The 20,173-nt window shown below is 49.7% G+C and overlaps 1 protein-coding gene across 3 annotated transcripts in view; it reads right to left on the minus strand.

Annotated features, from left to right (window-relative positions):
- Positions 1-18,762, minus strand: part of tmem178a (transmembrane protein 178a) — a 30,943-nt gene extending 12,181 nt beyond the window's left edge. For all 3 annotated transcript variants that reach the window (XR_009783368.1, XM_061733184.1, XM_061733175.1), the window contains exons 1-3: positions 18,177-18,762; positions 10,819-10,932; positions 5,837-5,974 (exon numbers count right to left, since the gene is read on the minus strand). Coding sequence is in view for 2 of the 3 variants with exons in the window: in XM_061733184.1 (XP_061589168.1) it covers positions 5,837-5,974; positions 10,819-10,932; positions 18,177-18,720 (796 nt within the window). In the remaining variant the exon portion in view is untranslated. The remainder of the gene's footprint in view (positions 1-5,836; positions 5,975-10,818; positions 10,933-18,176) is intronic.
- Between the last annotated feature and the right edge of the window lie 1,411 nt (positions 18,763-20,173).

Here is a 20,173-nt window from a genome sequence, read left to right on the forward strand (position 1 = left end):
GCATGTCCCTCCTCCCTAGGGAGGTGTTCCAGGCATGTCCCTCCGGGAGGAGACCCTGGGGAAGACCCAGGACACGCTGGAGAGACTATGGGGTAAATCCACAAAGAACAGATTGCGCCCGCAAATAGCGCTGTGAATTGCGCCGCATTTGCGCCCGCAATCTGCCCCGCCTTAAGGTCCTATTCACAAAAGATTTTGCTCTAATGATATACCGGCGCAAACACTCCCATAAAGTTTTGGAGCTGAGTGCAATTTGCCCTTGTCTGAGTAAGTGAGCAGAGCTGTTTCCAAGGGCGCAATTTCCACTGGGAACAGGGGGGACATCCCCCCCCACTTTTCAAACTCATGCTTTTGTCTCCCCCCCCCCCGTTTTTTTTTTTAAGTTTAAGAACTAACGGTAGGCTCAGCCTGTAAATCCTCAAGACACTGTCCATCCTCCCTCAGTGCTGTTCAAGGCTGATTTATGGTTCCGCGTTAAATCGACGCAGAGCATACGGCTAAGGTTACGCGGCGACGCGCACCGTACAGTGCGCGTGGCCGCATCTTTCAGGCCCTTCTTGTGCGCAAGCAAGCTTTATAGATGAGGTCCCAGATCAGGATCTGACGGTAATTCATGTTCTGTGTTTTGCTACACACACCTACAGGTCAGCTGTTAAACACACACATTCTAGATTTATTTGTTTATATGGTGGAATTGTTTGTAATAAAGCAGCCCCTTACTGTATGGATGAATCCTGATCTCCGTCCTGTTATTTTTATTTTTAAATCCGAGATAAGTCCACAACCCCACTTGATCTGAGTGTGTACAGTCATGTCTGACTGTAGACTTCACCCTTAATATCATTCAGTATCACACAGGCTTGAATGATATTGAAGAGAGAGAGAAACATAGACAGAGCGGGAGTGAGGAGTGAGTTTGCGCGCAGTTAATACACGCTTCGAAAAGACGGTATTTGCTCCACTATTTTTGCGTGTGGCAAATAGCGCTGGCCTTTGTGAATTAGACGGTTTTTGCAATGAGGCTTATTTGCATAGAAAGGGGGCAATTTTGCGCCGAATGTATGAATATTACCTAATTTACATGCATGCAAATGGCACAGGCTCACAATGCCACTATTTGCTTGGCGAGCGCAGTTTGTGGTGCAATTCGCCTTTTGCGGGGGCTTTGTGAATTAGACGCTCTCTTTTTGTCTCATTTGCACCGGTTTAGCGGCCGCAAAAGCCGCGCAATCCTTTTGTGGATTTACCCCTATGTCTCTCTGCTGGCCTGGGAACGTCTCGGACTCCCCTCGGACGAGCTGGAGGAAGAGTCTGTGGTGAGGGAGGTCTGGGCATCCCTGTTGAGACTGCTCCCCCGCGACCCAGTTCCAGATATGCGTTGGAAAATGGATGGATGGATGGATGGATGGATGGATGGATGGATGGATGGATGGATGGATGGATGGATGCAATATATACATACACACACACACACATATACATACACACACACACACATATATATATATATATATATATATATATATATATATATATATATATATATATATATATATATATAGTATCCATCCATCCATCCATATAATAATATATGTATATTAGGGCACTCAAACCTGCGACCACTGCAGGAGGACTGTAGCCTCTGTAGCCTAAATATTGTATTCATGGGCCGCTCGGTGGTGCAGTGGGCACCACTGAGCGGCCCATAAATACAATATTTTTGAGAAATATCAGTCTGGTTTTAGGACAAACCACAGTACAGAGACAGCCCTTTTGAAGATTGTTCATGATCTCAGATGCAACATGAACTCACAGAAGCTTTCAATCCTGGTGCTACTGGATCTAAGCGCAGCTTTTGATACAGTAGATCATCACATTTTATTAAATACACTTAGCAGTCTGGTGGGTGTCTCTGACACTGTTTAAGAATTGCTTTACTCCTATCTCACTGATCAACCATTTTATGTAAGTTTGGATACATGCTTATCAAAATTTCATAAAATTATGGGGTTCCCCAAGGATCAATTTTAGGCCCATTACTTCTTAATTTATACATGTTGCCACTTGGGGATGTCATCAGGAGACATGGGGTTGAGTTTGACTGCTATGCTGATGATACACAACTTTACATCGCTGTGTCTCCTGATGACATAGAACCAATTAATGCCCCTTTGAGATTAAGTCAAGGATGGCAGATAACTTCTTACACCTTAAGCAGGACAAAACGGAAGACTTAATTATCTGTCCTGCCAACAAGAGAGAGATTATTTTAACAAAACTGCAACATTTTAAATCTTCTAAGTGTGTGAGAAATATGGGCGTTCTTTTTGACTGGATTTTGTTTCACATATTAGAAATGTAATAAAGACAGGATTTTCTCTCTCTCTTGCCAGCACGGATACATGTGTTGATGCATGCTTTTATTTCTAGTAAAGTAGACTACTGTAATGCCCTGCTCTCTGGTCTTCCTAAAAAGAGTATTTCAAGGTTACAACTACTACAGAATTCAGCAGCACGTGTGCTGACGAGGACCAGACGGGTCGGACCAGTTTTAGAATCACTGCACTGGCTCCCTGCGCGTTTCAGGATTGATTTTAGGGTTCTTTTATTAGTTTATAAGTGTCTTAATGGTCTTGGGCCTTCTTCTTTATCTGATCTGCTTTCAAATGATGAGCCCTCGTGGACCCTGAAGTCCTCTGGTTCCGGCCTTTTAATTGTTCCTAAAGTCCAATATCATAATTCTAAATTATGATATTGTGAATACTCAATATGGTTTCAAACAAATAAGCTTTCAATAAATGTAAAAAAAATATTTGTTTTCTTTATTGTTGTAATCTGTGCTTTAAATAAATCTGACATTGTTTATTATAAAACAGACTGATTTATTGCTTGTGTAGTTGAAAAATACATGAGAACAGGACCTTGAAAAAAGAATCACATATTAAATCGCAATCGCAATATTGAGGAAAAAAATCGCAATCAGATTATTTTCAAAAATCGTTCAGCCCTAGTTTACGCTGCCACTCAGTCTTTCTGCCACTCAGTCTTTCTGCCACTCAGTCTTTCTGACACTCAGTCTTTCTGACACTCAGTCTTTCTGACACTCAGTCTTTCTGACACTCAGTCTTTCTGACACTCAGTCTTTCTGACACTCAGTGGTTTAACCCGCTGTGAAGTCGCATCTGTGACGTCATGAACATTCCCTCTATTGTTTGGGTGTGGTGGCCTATATAGGTTTCTAACCCTATTCACACATATTTCTTCTTGTTTTTATATATATATATATATATATATATATATATATATGTTCCTTATGTGAATTTTTTCTTCTGTTTTTTTGTTGTTTTTTCCATCCTTTTCCATCCTTGTATTTGTGTGAAACAAAATTAAAAATCAACCTGAGCGGCAGCAGTTGTGGTAAGGATGGATGTTTCCAGATCTCCCTGATAGTTCTGACGTGTTATGATGCAGAATCAACACCAAACACACACCAACACCTCCCTCCTACACAGGAGTATTTTCAGGAACACAGTCAAATGTTTCTGTAACCAGATGGTCTCCATAGCAACAATGAAGACAAGTGATCAGGCTGCTAGTTCTCCAATGTTTACATGGTCACATGGTACAGCCTATGATCCCAACGAAGGTCCAGTTACATCCCAGACGTCACTAAAGCTCTCCCTGCAGGCAGCGGAGCAACAGGGAGAAGCTGCTGTTATGGCGCCTCTCTGTGGCCACTAGAGGAAGCACAACAATGTAAAACTCTCCAGAGAGGCTTGAGAGCTCTGACTTTCTGGTCTGTAACATCCTGCAGATTCTCACTGTCACCAGCAGGGGGAGACAGGACCATGTTATCCTAGATGGGAATACTGCACTGGTACTTTAAAGCTTGAGTTTCAAATCTTGATTACATTTTTACAACTGATTTGATCTATTATTGTTAATTAATGTCTATTAATGTTGTTATTTCTTTTTTTGTTTAAACTTTAAATCATACGTTTTATTTCTACTATATGTTTTTTTAAAGCGACACTACGTAACTTTTCCACCTTAATATCATATTTCCAGAGTCATTGTGATGGTAAATCAACTTCCAACAGGTTTAATGACACCTCTGTCATGATCTGAGGGGTCTGTATCACCTTCACTGGCACTATGTAACTTTGAGGAGCATGGTAGGAACCCTGCCACACTAAAAAACTACAAATCGTTACGACTTTGACTGCTTTACGGCATACGTCACTTCCCCCTCCTTCCCGATTCGCAGTCGAGACGAAAATGGGCGGGGCGTGGAGCGCAGCTCCGCAGAAGCTGTTGCTGTGTTGTGGCTGCAGCAGCTCCACATAACAGACGTGGGGAAAAGATCCTAATGGTTTAACTTTTCACCGGTTTCCTGCTCGGAGGCAGAACCACGCAGGCCAAGTATCTGACATAACAAAGTAAAAGAGTGAAAGAGCCGTCGGCTCGCTTTGGATCGCGGCTGTAACGACCGAACACCGGCTTCCACACAGTAAAGCCTGAATTATGGTTCTGCGTTAAATCGACGCAGACCTACGGCGTAGGGTATGTGGCGACGCGCAAAGTACGGTGCGTGTCTCCGCGTACCCTACGCCGTAGGCTCTGCGTCGATTTAACGCAGACCCATAAACAGCCTTAAACCACAAACACTCACACAGACGGGCGTCGGATCAAAACACGGGTTTTATTCCCCACTTCGCCAGCTAAATGCAGTTGCTGGCCAGCTCTCTGCGGTGCAATTAACCCCAATCTTCAGATAAAACTAGTTTGTTGAGGAAACTAACTCTTATTTGTAGCTGCAGAGGAAAAAAATAATCTCACGAGGAAAACAAAAATAATCACGCCTCGGAGCCTCTTCACCATAATATAGCGGTCAAAAAAAAGAAAAGAGAAGTAAGAGGGATACAAAACATGTAGTGTATGTTGTACTATTATACACATTTATTGAAACACATGGGTCTTCAGTAGGGATGAAGACCCTCCCTGGCTTCCTTGTTTAAGGTATCCCGGTGAATTCCAGTTCCTTTCCAGCAGTTTAACATCTTTTTTTTTGCGTTCCGTCTGTTCACTTGGTGAAACAGAAAAGCGTCCCGTGTTCTCTCATCAAAACAAATGCAGCGACCGGACAGGAGTTTTCCGTCAGTACGCGCTGGTGCTCATGGGAAACGTAGTGTTCTTTCTGGTAAAACAATACCGCTTTTGTCCAGAAGATGCCGCCAAACTCAGAAAAGCTGAAAGTTACGTTGTGCTGCTTTAATGTCTCTGTAAAGCACTTTGAGGTGTCATATTGTGTTGCTTCACAGTTTAAATGTAAGCTCACGCTGATCAGAGTGGTAACATTCACAAACCCTTGCGAACATAATAAAACCACAACTCTGCACGGAACGCAACACAAAGCAGAATAACGATCTTACCCATAATGCAATGCGGTCAACACAAGTACAGCGCGTTACTATGTTTTCTTTTACAGCTTAAATCGGAATAAATGCCTCCAAAAATATAATTTTTCCAGGCCTCAACTTCTGACAGGAGTGTCTCCAGCTCACGGCCGATGTTTTTTAAATTTGTTTCACTTGTTTTTGCAAGTTCCTTGTCAGGAGGAATGGCTTTTAATGGATATCCTCATTATCATATTCAAATATATCTACTTGAGGGAGGAGACAGGGCGGAGTGTTGTGCTCCTGCATGTGGCTTGATTCCACGTTGATTGTGATGTTCACAGAAACGTGCATGGATTTGGGCGTACGCACAGTTTTAAACATCTGAAATTTTCTTGCATATTGAAATCCACGCACTCTTTGTACATGACATGACTCACCGGCCATGAAGAAGAGCAGTCCAGAGACGTGCTGCGTCAGACTCTCCTCCCAGAAGAAGCCCACCAACACCACGATACTCCCACACAGAAGGACGGCTACCGCCATGCCCAGGAAGCCGGCCGTTATCCGCCGCAGGTCTGAGGACACATGGACCCAGTAAAGTCACAAACATTTACACATAAGGCTCTAAAGCAGGAGCAGGCATGGACCCAGTAGAGTCACAAACATTTACACATGAAGGCTCTAAAGCAGGTGCAGACGTGTGCACGGATGGGACGGTGGGGGCAGTTTCACGGTGGAGGTTAGAGTTCCTGGGGGGGCGGCTCTTACCTGCACATGTGTCAGTCTGTACATTTACATGGGAGGTTTAATTCCTCTTTAATTCAGAATTAAAATTAAATCCGATTTAAAATGAGTAAAAATGACCATGTAAACACCTAATTCCGAATGAAAATGGCCATTCCGAATTAAACTTAATTCCGAAGTAAGTGGCTGGTTTATTCTGATTTAAAATCTGAATAGAATAATTCAGCGATCACGTATTCACTCATTCCACTTTAAATGAATTCTGGTTGGTTTTCCTAACAAAGTTTCAAGATGCAGCACGCAGGAAACGCTGGTCAAGAGCAGAGACCATTTATTTAATAAATAGAAATAATTAAAAGAACAGATGGAAACAGGAAACATCAAAATTGTGAGCTTTTCAAAGTTGTAGCGGCTAAGTTAGTTTTTCTTCCGGTAGTTTAACTTCTGGTCCCCCCCCTATCCAATCAGAACCTTCCCAACCCCCAGACCTGTAGGGGAATTGGAGAAACGTGTTTTCCATGTAAACCTCAATTCAGAATTACTATTTCCATGTAAACTCGAAGGAAAATAGTTTAATTCAGAATTATTTAATTTGGATTAATTAATTCCGAATTAAAAAACATCGTGTAACCGTGGCCAGTGTGTCCGAGGTTCAGATCTGGACTCATGTCCAGCTTTAGTGGAGCCAGCAGCTCAGGAGACACAGGTCTGGACATGTTTACAGATCTGTCCTCTGGTCCGGTTATTCTCAGAACCAGAACGTCTCACTGCTCATCTTTCTCAGTGTTAATGAGTGGGATAGACAGAGAAGAAGAAGGCATCGTTACCAAAGTAACCTCCTCCAGTTAACCCCTCCCTGGCCCTCTGTACCGACACAGAGCGGTAATGACAGGTTTCCATGACAACCAGCAACAAGCAGCAAGGAGATATAAACCAAAGAAGGAGACATCTTAGATCTAACTTTACACTGAGTTTATCTGTGATTAATAATACCGAGTCAATCACCCGGGAGTAATGATGCACAATTTATCAAAAGATTTCCTGTAATCCATAAATCAGTCAACTGTTGGGCCACAGTCATATGTGGTGATGAACTCATGTGGTGATGAACTCATGTGGTGATGAACTCATGTGGTGATGAACTCATGTGGTGATGAACTCATGGGATGATGAATTCATGTGATGATGAACTCATGTGGTGATGAACTCATGTGGTGATGAACTCATGGGATGATGAATTCATGTGGTGATGAACTCATGTGGTGATGAACTCATGTGGTGATGAACTCATGTGGTGATGAACTCATGTGGTGATGAACTCATGTGGTGATGAACTCATGTGGTGATGAACTCATGTGATGATGAACTCATGTGGTGATGAACTCATGTGGTGATGAACTCATGTGGTGATGAACTCATGTGGTGATGAACTCATGTGGTGATGAACTCATGTGGTGATGAACTCATGTGGTGATGAACTCATGTGATGATGAACTCATGTGATGATGAATTCAGGTGGTGATGAACTCATGTGATGATGAACTCTCGGGCCCCGAGACCGGGGCCTGAGACCTGGGCCCGAGACCTGGGCCCGAGACCGGGGCCCGAGACCAGGGCCCGAGACCGGGGACCGAGACCGGGGGCCGAGACCGGGGGCCGAGACCGGGGGCCGAGACCGGGGGCCGAGACCGGGGACCGAGACCGGGGGCCGAGACCGGGGAACGAGACCGGGGAACGAGACCGGGGAACGAGACCGGGGAACGAGACCGGGGAACGAGACCGGGGGCCGAGACCGGGGGCCGAGACCGGGGGCCGAGACCGGGGGCCGAGACCGGGGGCCGAGACCGGGGACCGAGACCGGGGAACGAGACCGGGGAACGAGACCGGGGACCGAGACCGGGGACCGGGACCGAGACCAGGGACCGAGACCAGGGACCGAGACCAGGGACCCGAGACCAGGGACCCGAGACCGGGGCCCGAGACCGGGGACCGAGACCGGGGACCGAGACCGGGGCCCGAGACCGGGGCCCGAGACCGGGGCCCGAGACCAGGGACCGAGACCAGGGACCGAGACCAGGGCCCGGCCGCGAGAGGTTGTGAGCACTGGTAAAGGGATCGCCCGGCTCTGAACGCTACCTGTGACTCTGCCGAGCCTAGGAGCGTTAGCCAGTGCCCTCGGGAACCGGGACTTGCCTGAGAGTTTTAACACCCCCAGGACGCTGCTGACCCCCTCAATTCAATCTAAAAGTAAGAGGCTGTGTCTGGGCAGAGTTAGTTTAAAGCGGTTAGCGTTGTTTTTCATTTACTGTTGGGTGTTACTGTGCGACGCGCCGGCGGTCTGTCACGTGATTCCTCACTGCTGAAGCCGTCGGACCACGGCTTTCCCGTCAAAGTTTCAGGGCTTAAAGTTTTAAAAATTCCTGAGCCTGAACTTTTTTTTCTGGGAGTGGGGGCACATGCGCTTGGCAATTTGGCAAGCAACAAAAATTACATAATTTGAATATTATTTTCCTTTTCACTATGGATGCTTTTGATATCAAGTTTCGCTAGTTGTCATTGTGTTTGACGGGGTATAAGATGACCTACAATCTAAAATATGAATATTTTAAAGGTCATATGGGCATGTTATATGGGCAGTTGAAACTCAGGCAGGCTAATTAATTGGTGGAATCACTTCCACTATTTTTATTTATTTTTATTTGCAAAACACCTAGGGCCCGATTTACTAAGATCCTAAATAAAGAGTACTAAATTGCGTGTGCACTGAAAAAGTTTGCACGTGCTGTTGTTGTGTGTTTTGCGGGTGATCAACTAAGATTGCGTGCGCAATTGATAACAGGTGCAAACCGCAGTATTTAAATGAGGTGTTGCGTGTCTTACAGTTTGCGAGCGCAAAATGAAATTTGGCGAGTTGGAGTTAGAGATATTAGTGGAAGAGGCAAATTGTTGTGCCGTATTCAGCACCCCTGCCGTGAAAAGCACCCCCTCGTATATTCAATGATAAGTAGACCAAGAAAAAAAACAACACACTGACACTTCAATATATTTATATATACACACTCACACAAACACATACTTAGGAGTTTATATTATATATATTTACAAATATTATGGAAGACAACACAGTAAGCAGGCTATTAATTAATGACATCAATAACCATTTACCCGATTTTTGTTATGTGTGACTTTGATTGTGGGAAAGTATGACTATTGTGGAATCCATGAGCGCATTTAAACATGAATCATTAACACAAAACTGGACGCTAAACAGAACGTGACACGGAATGAGAATATCATTTTTGTCAGACGAGGGGGTGCTTTTCACGGCAGGGGTGCTGAATACGGCACAACACCGGGGTATGACAACTGCAGAACAAGTATAGGCGCACAATAAGAAACACTTTTTTCTCCATGAAAACACGTAATTTATTTATTATGACAAATAAAAAAATGAATGTGCCTCCTGTGGCAACCTTTTGCTGAATAATACTCGATTTAACATTCAAATAAAATATTTCTCCTTTTGCATGTGGAGAATCCTCACCACAAGTTGAGCCATCCCCACCCCAGTCCTCAAATCAGGCACCAACAAGCATCCCTGCGTAATGCTGGGCAGATTAGCATCTTCCTTTCGAACGTATTAAATACAGACGCAATCACAATCCCCGCAAAAACTTTCAGGCTTGGTAAATCTCATTGCGTGTGTAAATGAACATATTTGCATTTTCCCCTCCCAGTATTTAGCGCTTTCTGCCGGCTACGCCCCATATTGATTATTCATCAGGGCAAAGGTACTAAATGAACAGCGTGTGCTATTTTGCTCATTTGAGAGGCGCAGTCCTCTTTGCTCTTTGTTAGTAGATCAGCTTGCACATTGGTTTGCGCGTGATGTCAAGTTTGCACACGTTTTTACGCACGCAAACCTTTAGCAAAGCAGGCCCCTAGAGTGCAACAGTTGAACAATAAAAGAGGAAGGAACCTGGCTGGCCCTGAGGAGGAGGTTGCTGGTTCTCCCTCCTAACTTGTGTCTCCAGTCCAGTCCTATTTCCCTTCATAACGACACAATTGTCCAGTAGAAAAATTGTGACTTATTTCCAGTCCAGCTCATAAGACTGCAGGATCTTCTAGTTCCAGCAGAAGTGCTGAAGCATCGGCAAGATTAACTTTTCTGCTTGCCAGGTGTTGAGTTGTTACTCTGGCCATATCATCATCAAAAAAGTGAAGAAGTAGAGCACGTGGAGCACGTGATGTCCAGCTGCCCCGTATACCGGCCACCGAATGGTGATCGTGGCTTAATAGACTTAGACAATGACACGCTGGTCTGGCTTTCCACAACGGAACTGAAGGTCTAAAGACATTCGACAGAAGAAGGCGTAGAGTAGCTTTTTAGAGCAAAGCCTGCAAAAGCAAGCACCTGGCTCTCTCTCTCAGAACCTTCCCAACCCCCAGACCTTAAGAGGAATTGGATAAAGCCGATCAAACGTGTTTTCCATGTAAACCTCAATTCGGAATTACTATTTCCATGTAAACTCAAAGGAAAATAGTTTAATTCAGAATTATTGAATTCGGAATAATTAATTCAGAATTAAAAAACATCATGTAACCGTAACCAGTGTGTGTTTGTGTGTGTGTGTATGTGAGTGCGAGTGTGTGTTGGGGGTGCAAGTGTACATACGTAGCAGGTGCCACTCATCCTGTTGGATGGTTCTAGTCAGGTTCAGAGGGATGTTCCTCAGTCTGATTGGCTGAGAGAAGTGATACTTGACAGCGGTGCAGCGCTCAGCGATACCTGCAGAAGTGACAGAGGGGAGTCATTGCCGGTGTCCAGAAGACCACACCTACAAGTACAAGGACCAACGAGAACCTCGACCAGAACTAACCAGGACTCACAAGAACAAACAACAGAACCAGCACCAACCAATCTTTCATTTACCAAATGCTGGGCCACAGTCCGATATGAACTATGGATTGTGTGATTATATGAACAGTTGAGGCCTTGGGTCACTTTTGAGGCCCAGTTCTGGGGCCTCAGGCTGAGACCAGCCTCCAGTTTACGACACCTGACCACATGGTTTGGAACAAAGGAAAACCCCCATGGACACAAAGCTCAAACAGGATTTGCGTATGTGGCCCTTCAGTGATAAGGGACCACGCTCTGATTGGGGACAGACCCCAAACTGCAGGAAGGGCCGCATCCACTTCCTGGGCGCAGCTATAAAGGGCAAAGCCCCCCCGCTGTTTTTCAGACTCTCCAGGCTTTAGGCAACCCTGGGTCTCAGTGTCGATTCATTAACTTCCAAAACTACTAAAAACTGAATAAATACATGATCATAACAAATATTGAACATAAAAATCCAGAACTATCACACATGAAAGTCTGAGAAGTCAAACGGAATTTGAGACATCTGAGGTGTTCCAATCTCACATGTGGGGGAGGGGGCTGCCACTTTAAAGTTATGGGTGAAACAAGGAGTTTCAGCTCAGTTCCAACCAGCTGCTGATTTCACTAAACTAAACCATGTGAATAACTAATATAACTCCAATAATCTCTGAAAGAACAAGCCGCTGTTTTGGGGTTTGGCTGAAACAGATCCAAAGAACACAGTTTAAAAATAGCCCAGCAGAAAGTAAAACAGGAAGTTGCATGATTCAGAGTCAGCATTTGTTGCTGTGGCAGTAATCGATCTAATCTGATCAGACTGGGAATGATGCAGCGTAACCCTAGCAACCTGATCTGATCTCCTGCTGTTTGGAGGCTGGAATCTGATGTGTTGATGCATCACAGAGACCTGCAGGCCCCAGCAGAGCCCTGGCTCCCTCTACTACACCCTCTACACCCATAGCTCCATCTACCAGAGCCCTGGCTCCCTCTACTACACCCTCTACAACCATAGCTCCCTCTACTACACCCATAACTATATCTACCAGAGCCCTGGCTCCCTCTACTACACCCTCTACACCCATAGCTCCATCTACCAGACCCATAACTACATCTACCAGAACCTACCTCCATCTACCAGAGCCCTGGCTCCCTCTACTACACCCATAGCTCCATCTACCACCACCCATAACTCCATCTACCAGAACCTACCTCCATCTACCAGAGCCCTGGCTCCCTCTACTACACCCTCTACACCCATAGCTCCCTCTACTACACCCATAACTACATCTACCAGAGCCCTGGCTCCCTCTACTACACCCATAACTACATCTACCACCACCTATAGCTCCATCTACCAGACCCATAACTACATCTACCTCAGCTCCATCTACCAGACCCTCAGCTCCATCTACCATCACCCCCAGCTCCATCTACCATCACCCATAGATCCATCTACCAGACCCTCAGCTCCATCTACCAGACCCTCAGCTCCATCTACCAGACCCTCAGCTCCATCTACCAGACCCTCAGCTCCATCTACCAGACCCTCAGCTCCATCTACCAGACCCCCAGCTCCATCTACCAGACCCCCAGCTCCATCCACCAGACCCTCAGCTCCATCTACCAGACCCCCAGCTCCATCCACCAGACCCTCAGCTCCATCTACCAGACCCCCAGCTCCATCCACCAGACCCTCGGCTCCATCCACCAGACCCTCGGCTCCATCTACCAGACCCCCAGCTCCATCCACCAGACCCCCAGCTCCATCTACCAGACCCCCAGCTCCATCTACCAGACCCTCAGCTCCATCTACCAGACCCCCAGCTCCATCTACCACCACCCCCAGCTCCATCTACCAGACCCCCAGCTCCATCCACCAGACCCTCAGCTCCATCTACCAGACCCCCAGCTCCATCTACCAGACCCCCAGCTCCATCCACCAGACCCTCAGCTCCATCTACCAGACCCCCAGCTCCATCTACCACCACCCCCAGCTCCATCTACCAGACCCCCAGCTCCATCTACCAGACCCCCAGCTCCATCCACTAGACCCTCAGCTCCATCTACCAGACCCTCAGCTCCATCCACCAGACCCCCAGCTCCATCCACTAGACCCTCAGCTCCATCTACCACCACCCCCAGCTCCATCTACCAGACCCCCAGCTCCATCTACCAGACCCTCAGCTCCATCTACCACCACCCCCAGCTCCATCTACCAGACCCCCAGCTCCATCTACCACCACCCCCAGCTCCATCTACCACCACCCTCAGCTCCATCTACCACCACCCCCAGCTCCATCTACCACCACCCCCAGCTCCATCTACCAGACCCTCAGCTCCATCTACCACCACCCCCAGCTCCATCTACCAGACCCTCAGCTCCATCTACCATCACCCCCAGCTCCATCCACTAGACCCTCAGCTCCATCTACCAGACCCTCAGCTCCATCTACCAGACCCCCAGCTCCATCTACCACCACCCCCAGCTCCATCCACCAGACCCTCAGCTCCATCTACCAGACCCACAGCTCCATCTACCATCACCCCCAGCTCCATCTACCAGACCCCCAGCTCCATCTACCACCACCCCCAGCTCCATCTACCAGACCCCCAGCTCCATCTACCACCACCCCCAGCTCCATCTACCACCACCCCCAGCTCCATCCACTAGACCCTCAGCTCCATCTACCAGACCCCCAGCTCCATCTACCACCACCCCCAGCTCCATCTACCAGACCCCCAGCTCCATCTACCACCACCCCCAGCTCCATCCACCAGACCCCCAGCTCCATCTACCACCACCCCCAGCTCCATCCACCAGACCCTCAGCTCCATCTACCAGACCCTCAGCTCCATCTACCAGACCCCCAGCTCCATCTACCAGACCCTCAGCTCCATCTACCACCACCCCCAGCTCCATCCACCAGACCCCCAGCTCCATCTACCACCACCCCCAGCTCCATCCACCAGACCCTCAGCTCCATCTACCACCACCCCCAGCTCCATCTACCAGACCCCCAGCTCCATCTACCAGACCCCCAGCTCCATCTACCAGACCCCCAGCTCCATCTACCAGACCCCCAGCTCCATCTACCATCACCCCCAGCTCCATCCACCAGATCCATAGCTCCATCTACCAGACCCCCAGCTCCATCCACCATCACCCCCAGCTCCATCCACCAGACCCTCAGCTCCATCTACCAGACCCCCAGCTCCATCCACCAGACCCCCAGCTCCATCCACCAGACCCCCAGCTCCATCCACCAGACCCCCAGCTCCATCTACCAGACCCTCAGCTCCATCTACCAGACCCTCAGCTCCATCTACCAGACCCTCAGCTCCATCTACCAGACCCCCAGCTCCATCTACCAGACCCCCAGCTCCATCTACCACCACCCCCAGCTCCATCCACCATCACCCCCAGCTCCATCCACCAGACCCTCAGCTCCATCTACCAGACCCTCAGCTCCATCTACCATCACCCCCAGCTCCATCTACCAGACCCCCAGCTCCATCTACCAGACCCCCAGCTCCATCTACCAGACCCTCAGCTCCATCTACCAGACCCTCAGCTCCATCTACCAGACCCTCAGCTCCATCTACCAGACCCCCAGCTCCATCTACCAGACCCCCAGCTCCATCTACCACCACCCCCAGCTCCATCTACCAGACCCCCAGCTCCATCTATCACCACCCCCAGCTCCATCTACCAGACCCCCAGCTCCATCTACCACCACCCTCAGCTCCATCTACCAACACCCCCAGCTCCATCTACCAGACCCCCAGCTCCATCTACCACCACCCTCAGCTCCATCTACCAACACCCCCAGCTCCATCTACCACCACCCCCAGCTCCATCTACCATCACCCCCAGCTCCATCTACCAGACCCCCAGCTCCATCTACCAGACCCTCAGCTCCATCTACCACCACCCCCAGCTCCATCTACCAGACCCCCAGCTCCATCTACCAGACCCCCAGCTCCATCTACCACCACCCCCAGCTCCATCTACCAGACCCCCAGCTCCATCTATCACCACCCCCAGCTCCATCTACCACCACCCCCAGCTCCATCTACCACCACCCTCAGCTCCATCTACCAACACCCCCAGCTCCATCTACCAGACCCTCAGCTCCATCTACCAGACCCCCAGCTCCATCTACCAGACCCCCAGCTCCATCTACCACCACCCCCAGCTCCATCTACCACCACCCTCAGCTCCATCTACCACCACCCCCAGCTCCATCTACCACCACCCCCAGCTCCATCTACCACCACCCCCAGCTCCATCTACCACCACCCCCAGCTCCATCTACCAGACCCTCAGCTCCATCTACCACCACCCCCAGCTCCATCTACCAGACCCCCAGCTCCATCTACCAGACCCTCAGCTCCATCTACCACCACCCCCAGCTCCATCCACCAGACCCCCAGCTCCATCTACCAGACCCATAGCTCCATCTACCACCACCCCCAGCTCCATCTACCACCACCCCCAGCTCCATCTACCAGACCCTCAGCTCCATCTACCAGACCCATAGCTCCATCTACCACCACCCCCAGCTCCATCTACCAGACCCCCAGCTCCATCTACCACCACCCCCAGCTCCATCTACCAGACCCCCAGCTCCATCTACCACCACCCCCAGCTCCATCTACCACCACCCCCAGCTCCATCTACCAGACCCCCAGCTCCATCTACCAGACCCATAGCTCCATCTACCAGACCCTCAGCTCCATCTACCAGACCCCCAGCTCCATCTACCACCACCCCCAGCTCCATCTACCACCACCCCCAGCTCCATCTACCAGACCCCCAGCTCCATCTACCAGACCCTCAGCTCCATCTACCAGACCCTCAGCTCCATCTACCACCACCCCCAGCTCCATCTACCACCACCCCCAGCTCCATCTACCAGACCCTCAGCTCCATCTACCAGACCCCCAGCTCCATCTACCAGACCCCCAGCTCCATCTACCAGACCCCCAGCTCCATCTACCAGACCCCCAGCTCCATCTACCAGACCCCCAGCTCCATCTACCAGACCCTCAGCTCCATCTACCACCACCCCCAGCTCCATCTACCAGACCCCCAGCTCCATCTACCAGACCCCTAGCTCCATCTACCAGACCCTCAGCTCCATCTACCACCACCCCCAGCTCCATCTACCAGACCCTCAGCTCCATCTACCACCACCCCCAGCTCCATCTACCAGACCCCCAGCTCCATCTACCAGACCCATAGCTCCATCTACCACCACCCCCAGCTCCATCTACCAGACCCCCAGCTCCATCTACCAGACCCTCAGCTCCATCTACCACCACCCCCAGCTCCATCTACCACCACCCCCAGCTCCATCTACCAGACCCTCAGCTCCATCTACCAGACCCCCAGCTCCATCTACCACCACCCCCAGCTCCATCTACCACCACCCCCAGCTCCATCTACCAGACCCTCAGCTCCATCTACCAGACCCCCAGCTCCATCTACCACCACCCCCAGCTCCATCTACCACCACCCCCAGCTCCATCTACCAGACCCCCAGCTCCATCTACCAGACCCCCAGCTCCATGTCCCATCAGCCCTAGCTCTATCTAACAAACTACTAGCTCCACCTAATAATTAAAGCTCCAGCCAAAACCAAAACTAGAACCAATTAAAACCAAACAAAACATCAAGTGAAAAAGCTTCAACTGAAGTTCTAACTAAAACCAAGCTAGTAGAAAGTCAAACATTTTGAGATGACAGGTCCAACAAAACTAAACCCGGAGCAATTTGACCAAATCAGTGGCAACCTAAACTACACTCCAACCAAAGTTGCTTGTAGCAACTGAAGTCAAACCAGTAGCAGCCAAAATAGCTCCAAATGAAGTACCAAACCAGTAGAAACAGATGCGCCAAAAGTCACCAAATTTTGCACGCAAGCCAGACCTGGCCTGACCGGGACCAGCTGGTATCAGACCGGGACCAGCTGGTATCAGACCGGGACCAGCTGGTATCAGACCAGGACCAGCTGGTACCAGACCGGGACCAGCTGGTATCAGACCGGGACCAGCTGGTATCAGACCGGGACCAGCTGGTATCAGACCGGGACCAGCTGGTATCAGACCGGGACCAGCTGGTACCAGACCGGGACCAGCTGGTATCAGACCAGCTGGTATCAGACCGGGACCAGCTGGTATCTGACCGGGACCAGCTGGTACCAGACCGGGACCAGCTGGTACCAGACCGGGACCAGCTGGTACCAGACTAGCCGGTATCTGACCGGGACCAGCTGGTACCAGACCGGGACCAGCTGGTATCAGACCGGGACCAGCCGGTATCAGACCGGGACCAGCCGGTACCAGACCGGGACCAGCTGGTATCTGACCGGGACTAGCTGGTACCAGACCGGGACCAGCTGGTACCAGACCGGGACCAACTGGTATCAGACCAGCTGGTACCAGACCGGGACCAGCTGGTACCAGACCGGGACCAGCTGGTACCAGACCGGGACCAGCTGGTACCAGACCGGGACCAGCTGGTACCAGACCGGGACCAGCTGGTACCAGACCGGGACCAGCTGGTACCAGACCAGCTGGTACCAGACCGGGACCAGCTGGTACCAGACCGGGACCAGCTGGTACCAGACCGGGACCAGCTGGTACCAGACCGGGACCAGCTGGTACCGGGACCAGCACCACTCCCGGTCAGAGCCAGAACTGCAGGTCGCGTACGCGTTCAGTGTCTTTTTGAGAACGTGCACGTAGACGTGTCAAATGAAGGCAGGATACGCGTGGCGGCCATGATGGTACGCAGTCTGAACTGCAAGTTTATCTCAAGCTTAACTAGCGTTAAATATGAAATAGCCAAGTCAATTTCACAACGAATTTTCTTCTCTTAAACAGCTAGCTAGCTCGTTTTTCCACTCTAAAGTTGACTTTAGTCACATGACTCATGTCATGGGAATCATTTATGTAGAGTTGTAGAAAAATAGTTATTGTCAAAAGTAGATTATTATCGCCTGTTAATGGAGTTTTCTCAATCATATATATATATATATATATATACATATTTAAGCTGGAGGACCCCCTGCAGTACCTCCTTGGCCCCCCGGTTGAAGCCCCCTGGTCTACATGAGTGTGTGCGCAGCTGCGTGTGTGGCGCAGACCCCGGAGGATGAGTTTGTCGATGTCAGGGTCCAGGCCCTGGAAGTAGCACTTCCTCCACAGGCCGGAGTGCGTGGAGAACAGCGGGCGGCCGCACTCCGTCTCCAGGATGCCCATGCCGAGGATGGCCCTCCAGTTCTCCAGCAGTTCCTCCTCCCTGCTGCCCACATGCACCGGCTTCAGCCCCGCCACGTCCCGCGGCCGCGCCGCCGCCCCGCCGCCGGTGTCCAGCAGCGGCAGGTGGAAGATGGGCATGTCCCGGTTCTTCTGGCCGTTGGAGTCGGCCCCCTGGCGGTCGCAGTTGTCCTTGTGCCTGCGGGTGTCGGTGTCGTACCAGTGGTCGGTGGAGATGGCGGTGGCCAGCAGCAGCAGCGCCAGCAGAGCCAGAGCCAGGCTCAGCGCGGACACCCGCCCCGCGGCCGGCCGGGAGGAGGAGCCGGCCCGGACCGAGCAGGTCCCGGGGCCGGGGCTCCGGGTCCTGGCTCCGGTCCCGGTCCCGGTCCCGGTCCCGGTCCCAGTCTCGCTCCGGGTTCCGTTACTGCACATCTTCAGCAGACATCCATCCCTCCAGCTGGGAGCGCGTTGTCATGCCGACTGACCAGGCGACGCAGCGGCGTCAAGTGGGACGATGGAAACACGCTGGACCGGAAGTCTGCGAGCGGCCTTCAAAATAAATGTCCTACTGCGATCAATCAATCGATCAATCAATCAATCAATCAATCAATCAATCAATCAATCAATCAATCAATCAAATTGTATTTTTATTTATATAGCACCTTTCATCCAGGTATATAGATAATTAAAATAAAATGATAAAAGTTCAAGAATTAATGCTAAAAATAATCAGTCCACAACAATAAAATATAACAATAATAAAAACATTACAAGAAATAGATAAATAAATTACGGAGCCCCTAAGGGACACAGATTTTTTTTAATGAGTTTTACGTGCACGCGTAAATCCTTTAAGTGAGCATGTAAAGTTGTTTACTTGCAAGCAAAGTGGTAATGTCCTTCGCGGTAGATATGCTGCTATAGGCTTATGCTGCAGGGGGGCACCGACATGATCCGCTGGGCGGTGCCTCTCACCCTTCTTCTCCTCTCCTTTTCCCTGCCTCTCTTCTCCATTACCATTTTTATTTATTATAAATATCTCATAGCTATCATTTTTGTCCATCGTTCCTGTAGTTTCTTGTGTCGGCCCCCCTTTTTTCTCTTTTGTGCATGTTTGCAGGCTGGAGCCTCGGGAGCTGCGTTCTGGCCTGTGTTCCCGGCCCTCCCCCCCATCCCCGGTCATCCCGTTGCTGCTTCCACCTGCCTACGTGGATGTCTGCTGTTGCTGCTTCCGCCTGCCTGCACCCCCCCCCCCTCTGGTCATCCCGCTGCTGCTTCCACATGACTGTTGTGTGCTGCTGACGCCCCCCACCTCTGGTCATCCCGCTGCTGCTTCCACATGACTGTTGTGTGCTGCTGACGCCCCCCACCTCTGGTCATTCCGCTGCTGCTTCCACCTGCCTGCTGTGTGCTGCTGACGCCCCTGACTCCCCCAGTCTGGCCTTCGGCAGGAGGGTCCCCCCTTATGATCCAGGTCCTGGTCCAGGTTTCTTCCCTCCTAAAGGGGAGTTTTTCCTTGCCACTGTTTGGCTTAAGGCTTTTCTCCCACTATGGGAGTTTTTACCTGCCATTATTTATGTAATAATTGCTCGGGGGTTTATATTTATGTTTATGTTCATGTTCATGTTCTGGATCTGTGGAAAGCGTCTAGAGACAACATCTGTTGTATTAGACGCTATATAAATAAAATTGAATTTAATTGAAATTAATGGAGTCCCAGGTTAAAATATAGCTCAGCTAAATCCTGTAATGTCATTTCCATTCATAAACAGAGCAGGGCTTTACGCGCTCACGTAGAACAACTTTTAGGCGCTCACTTATAAGTTTTGCGAGAGCGTGTGAAACTTTTTAGTGAGTGCATAAACGTTTTACGTGCTCACGTAAA

The sequence above is a fragment of the Cololabis saira genome, chromosome 1, assembly GCF_033807715.1.
Source record: "Cololabis saira isolate AMF1-May2022 chromosome 1, fColSai1.1, whole genome shotgun sequence".
Classification (NCBI taxonomy): Eukaryota; Metazoa; Chordata; class Actinopteri; order Beloniformes; family Belonidae; genus Cololabis; species Cololabis saira.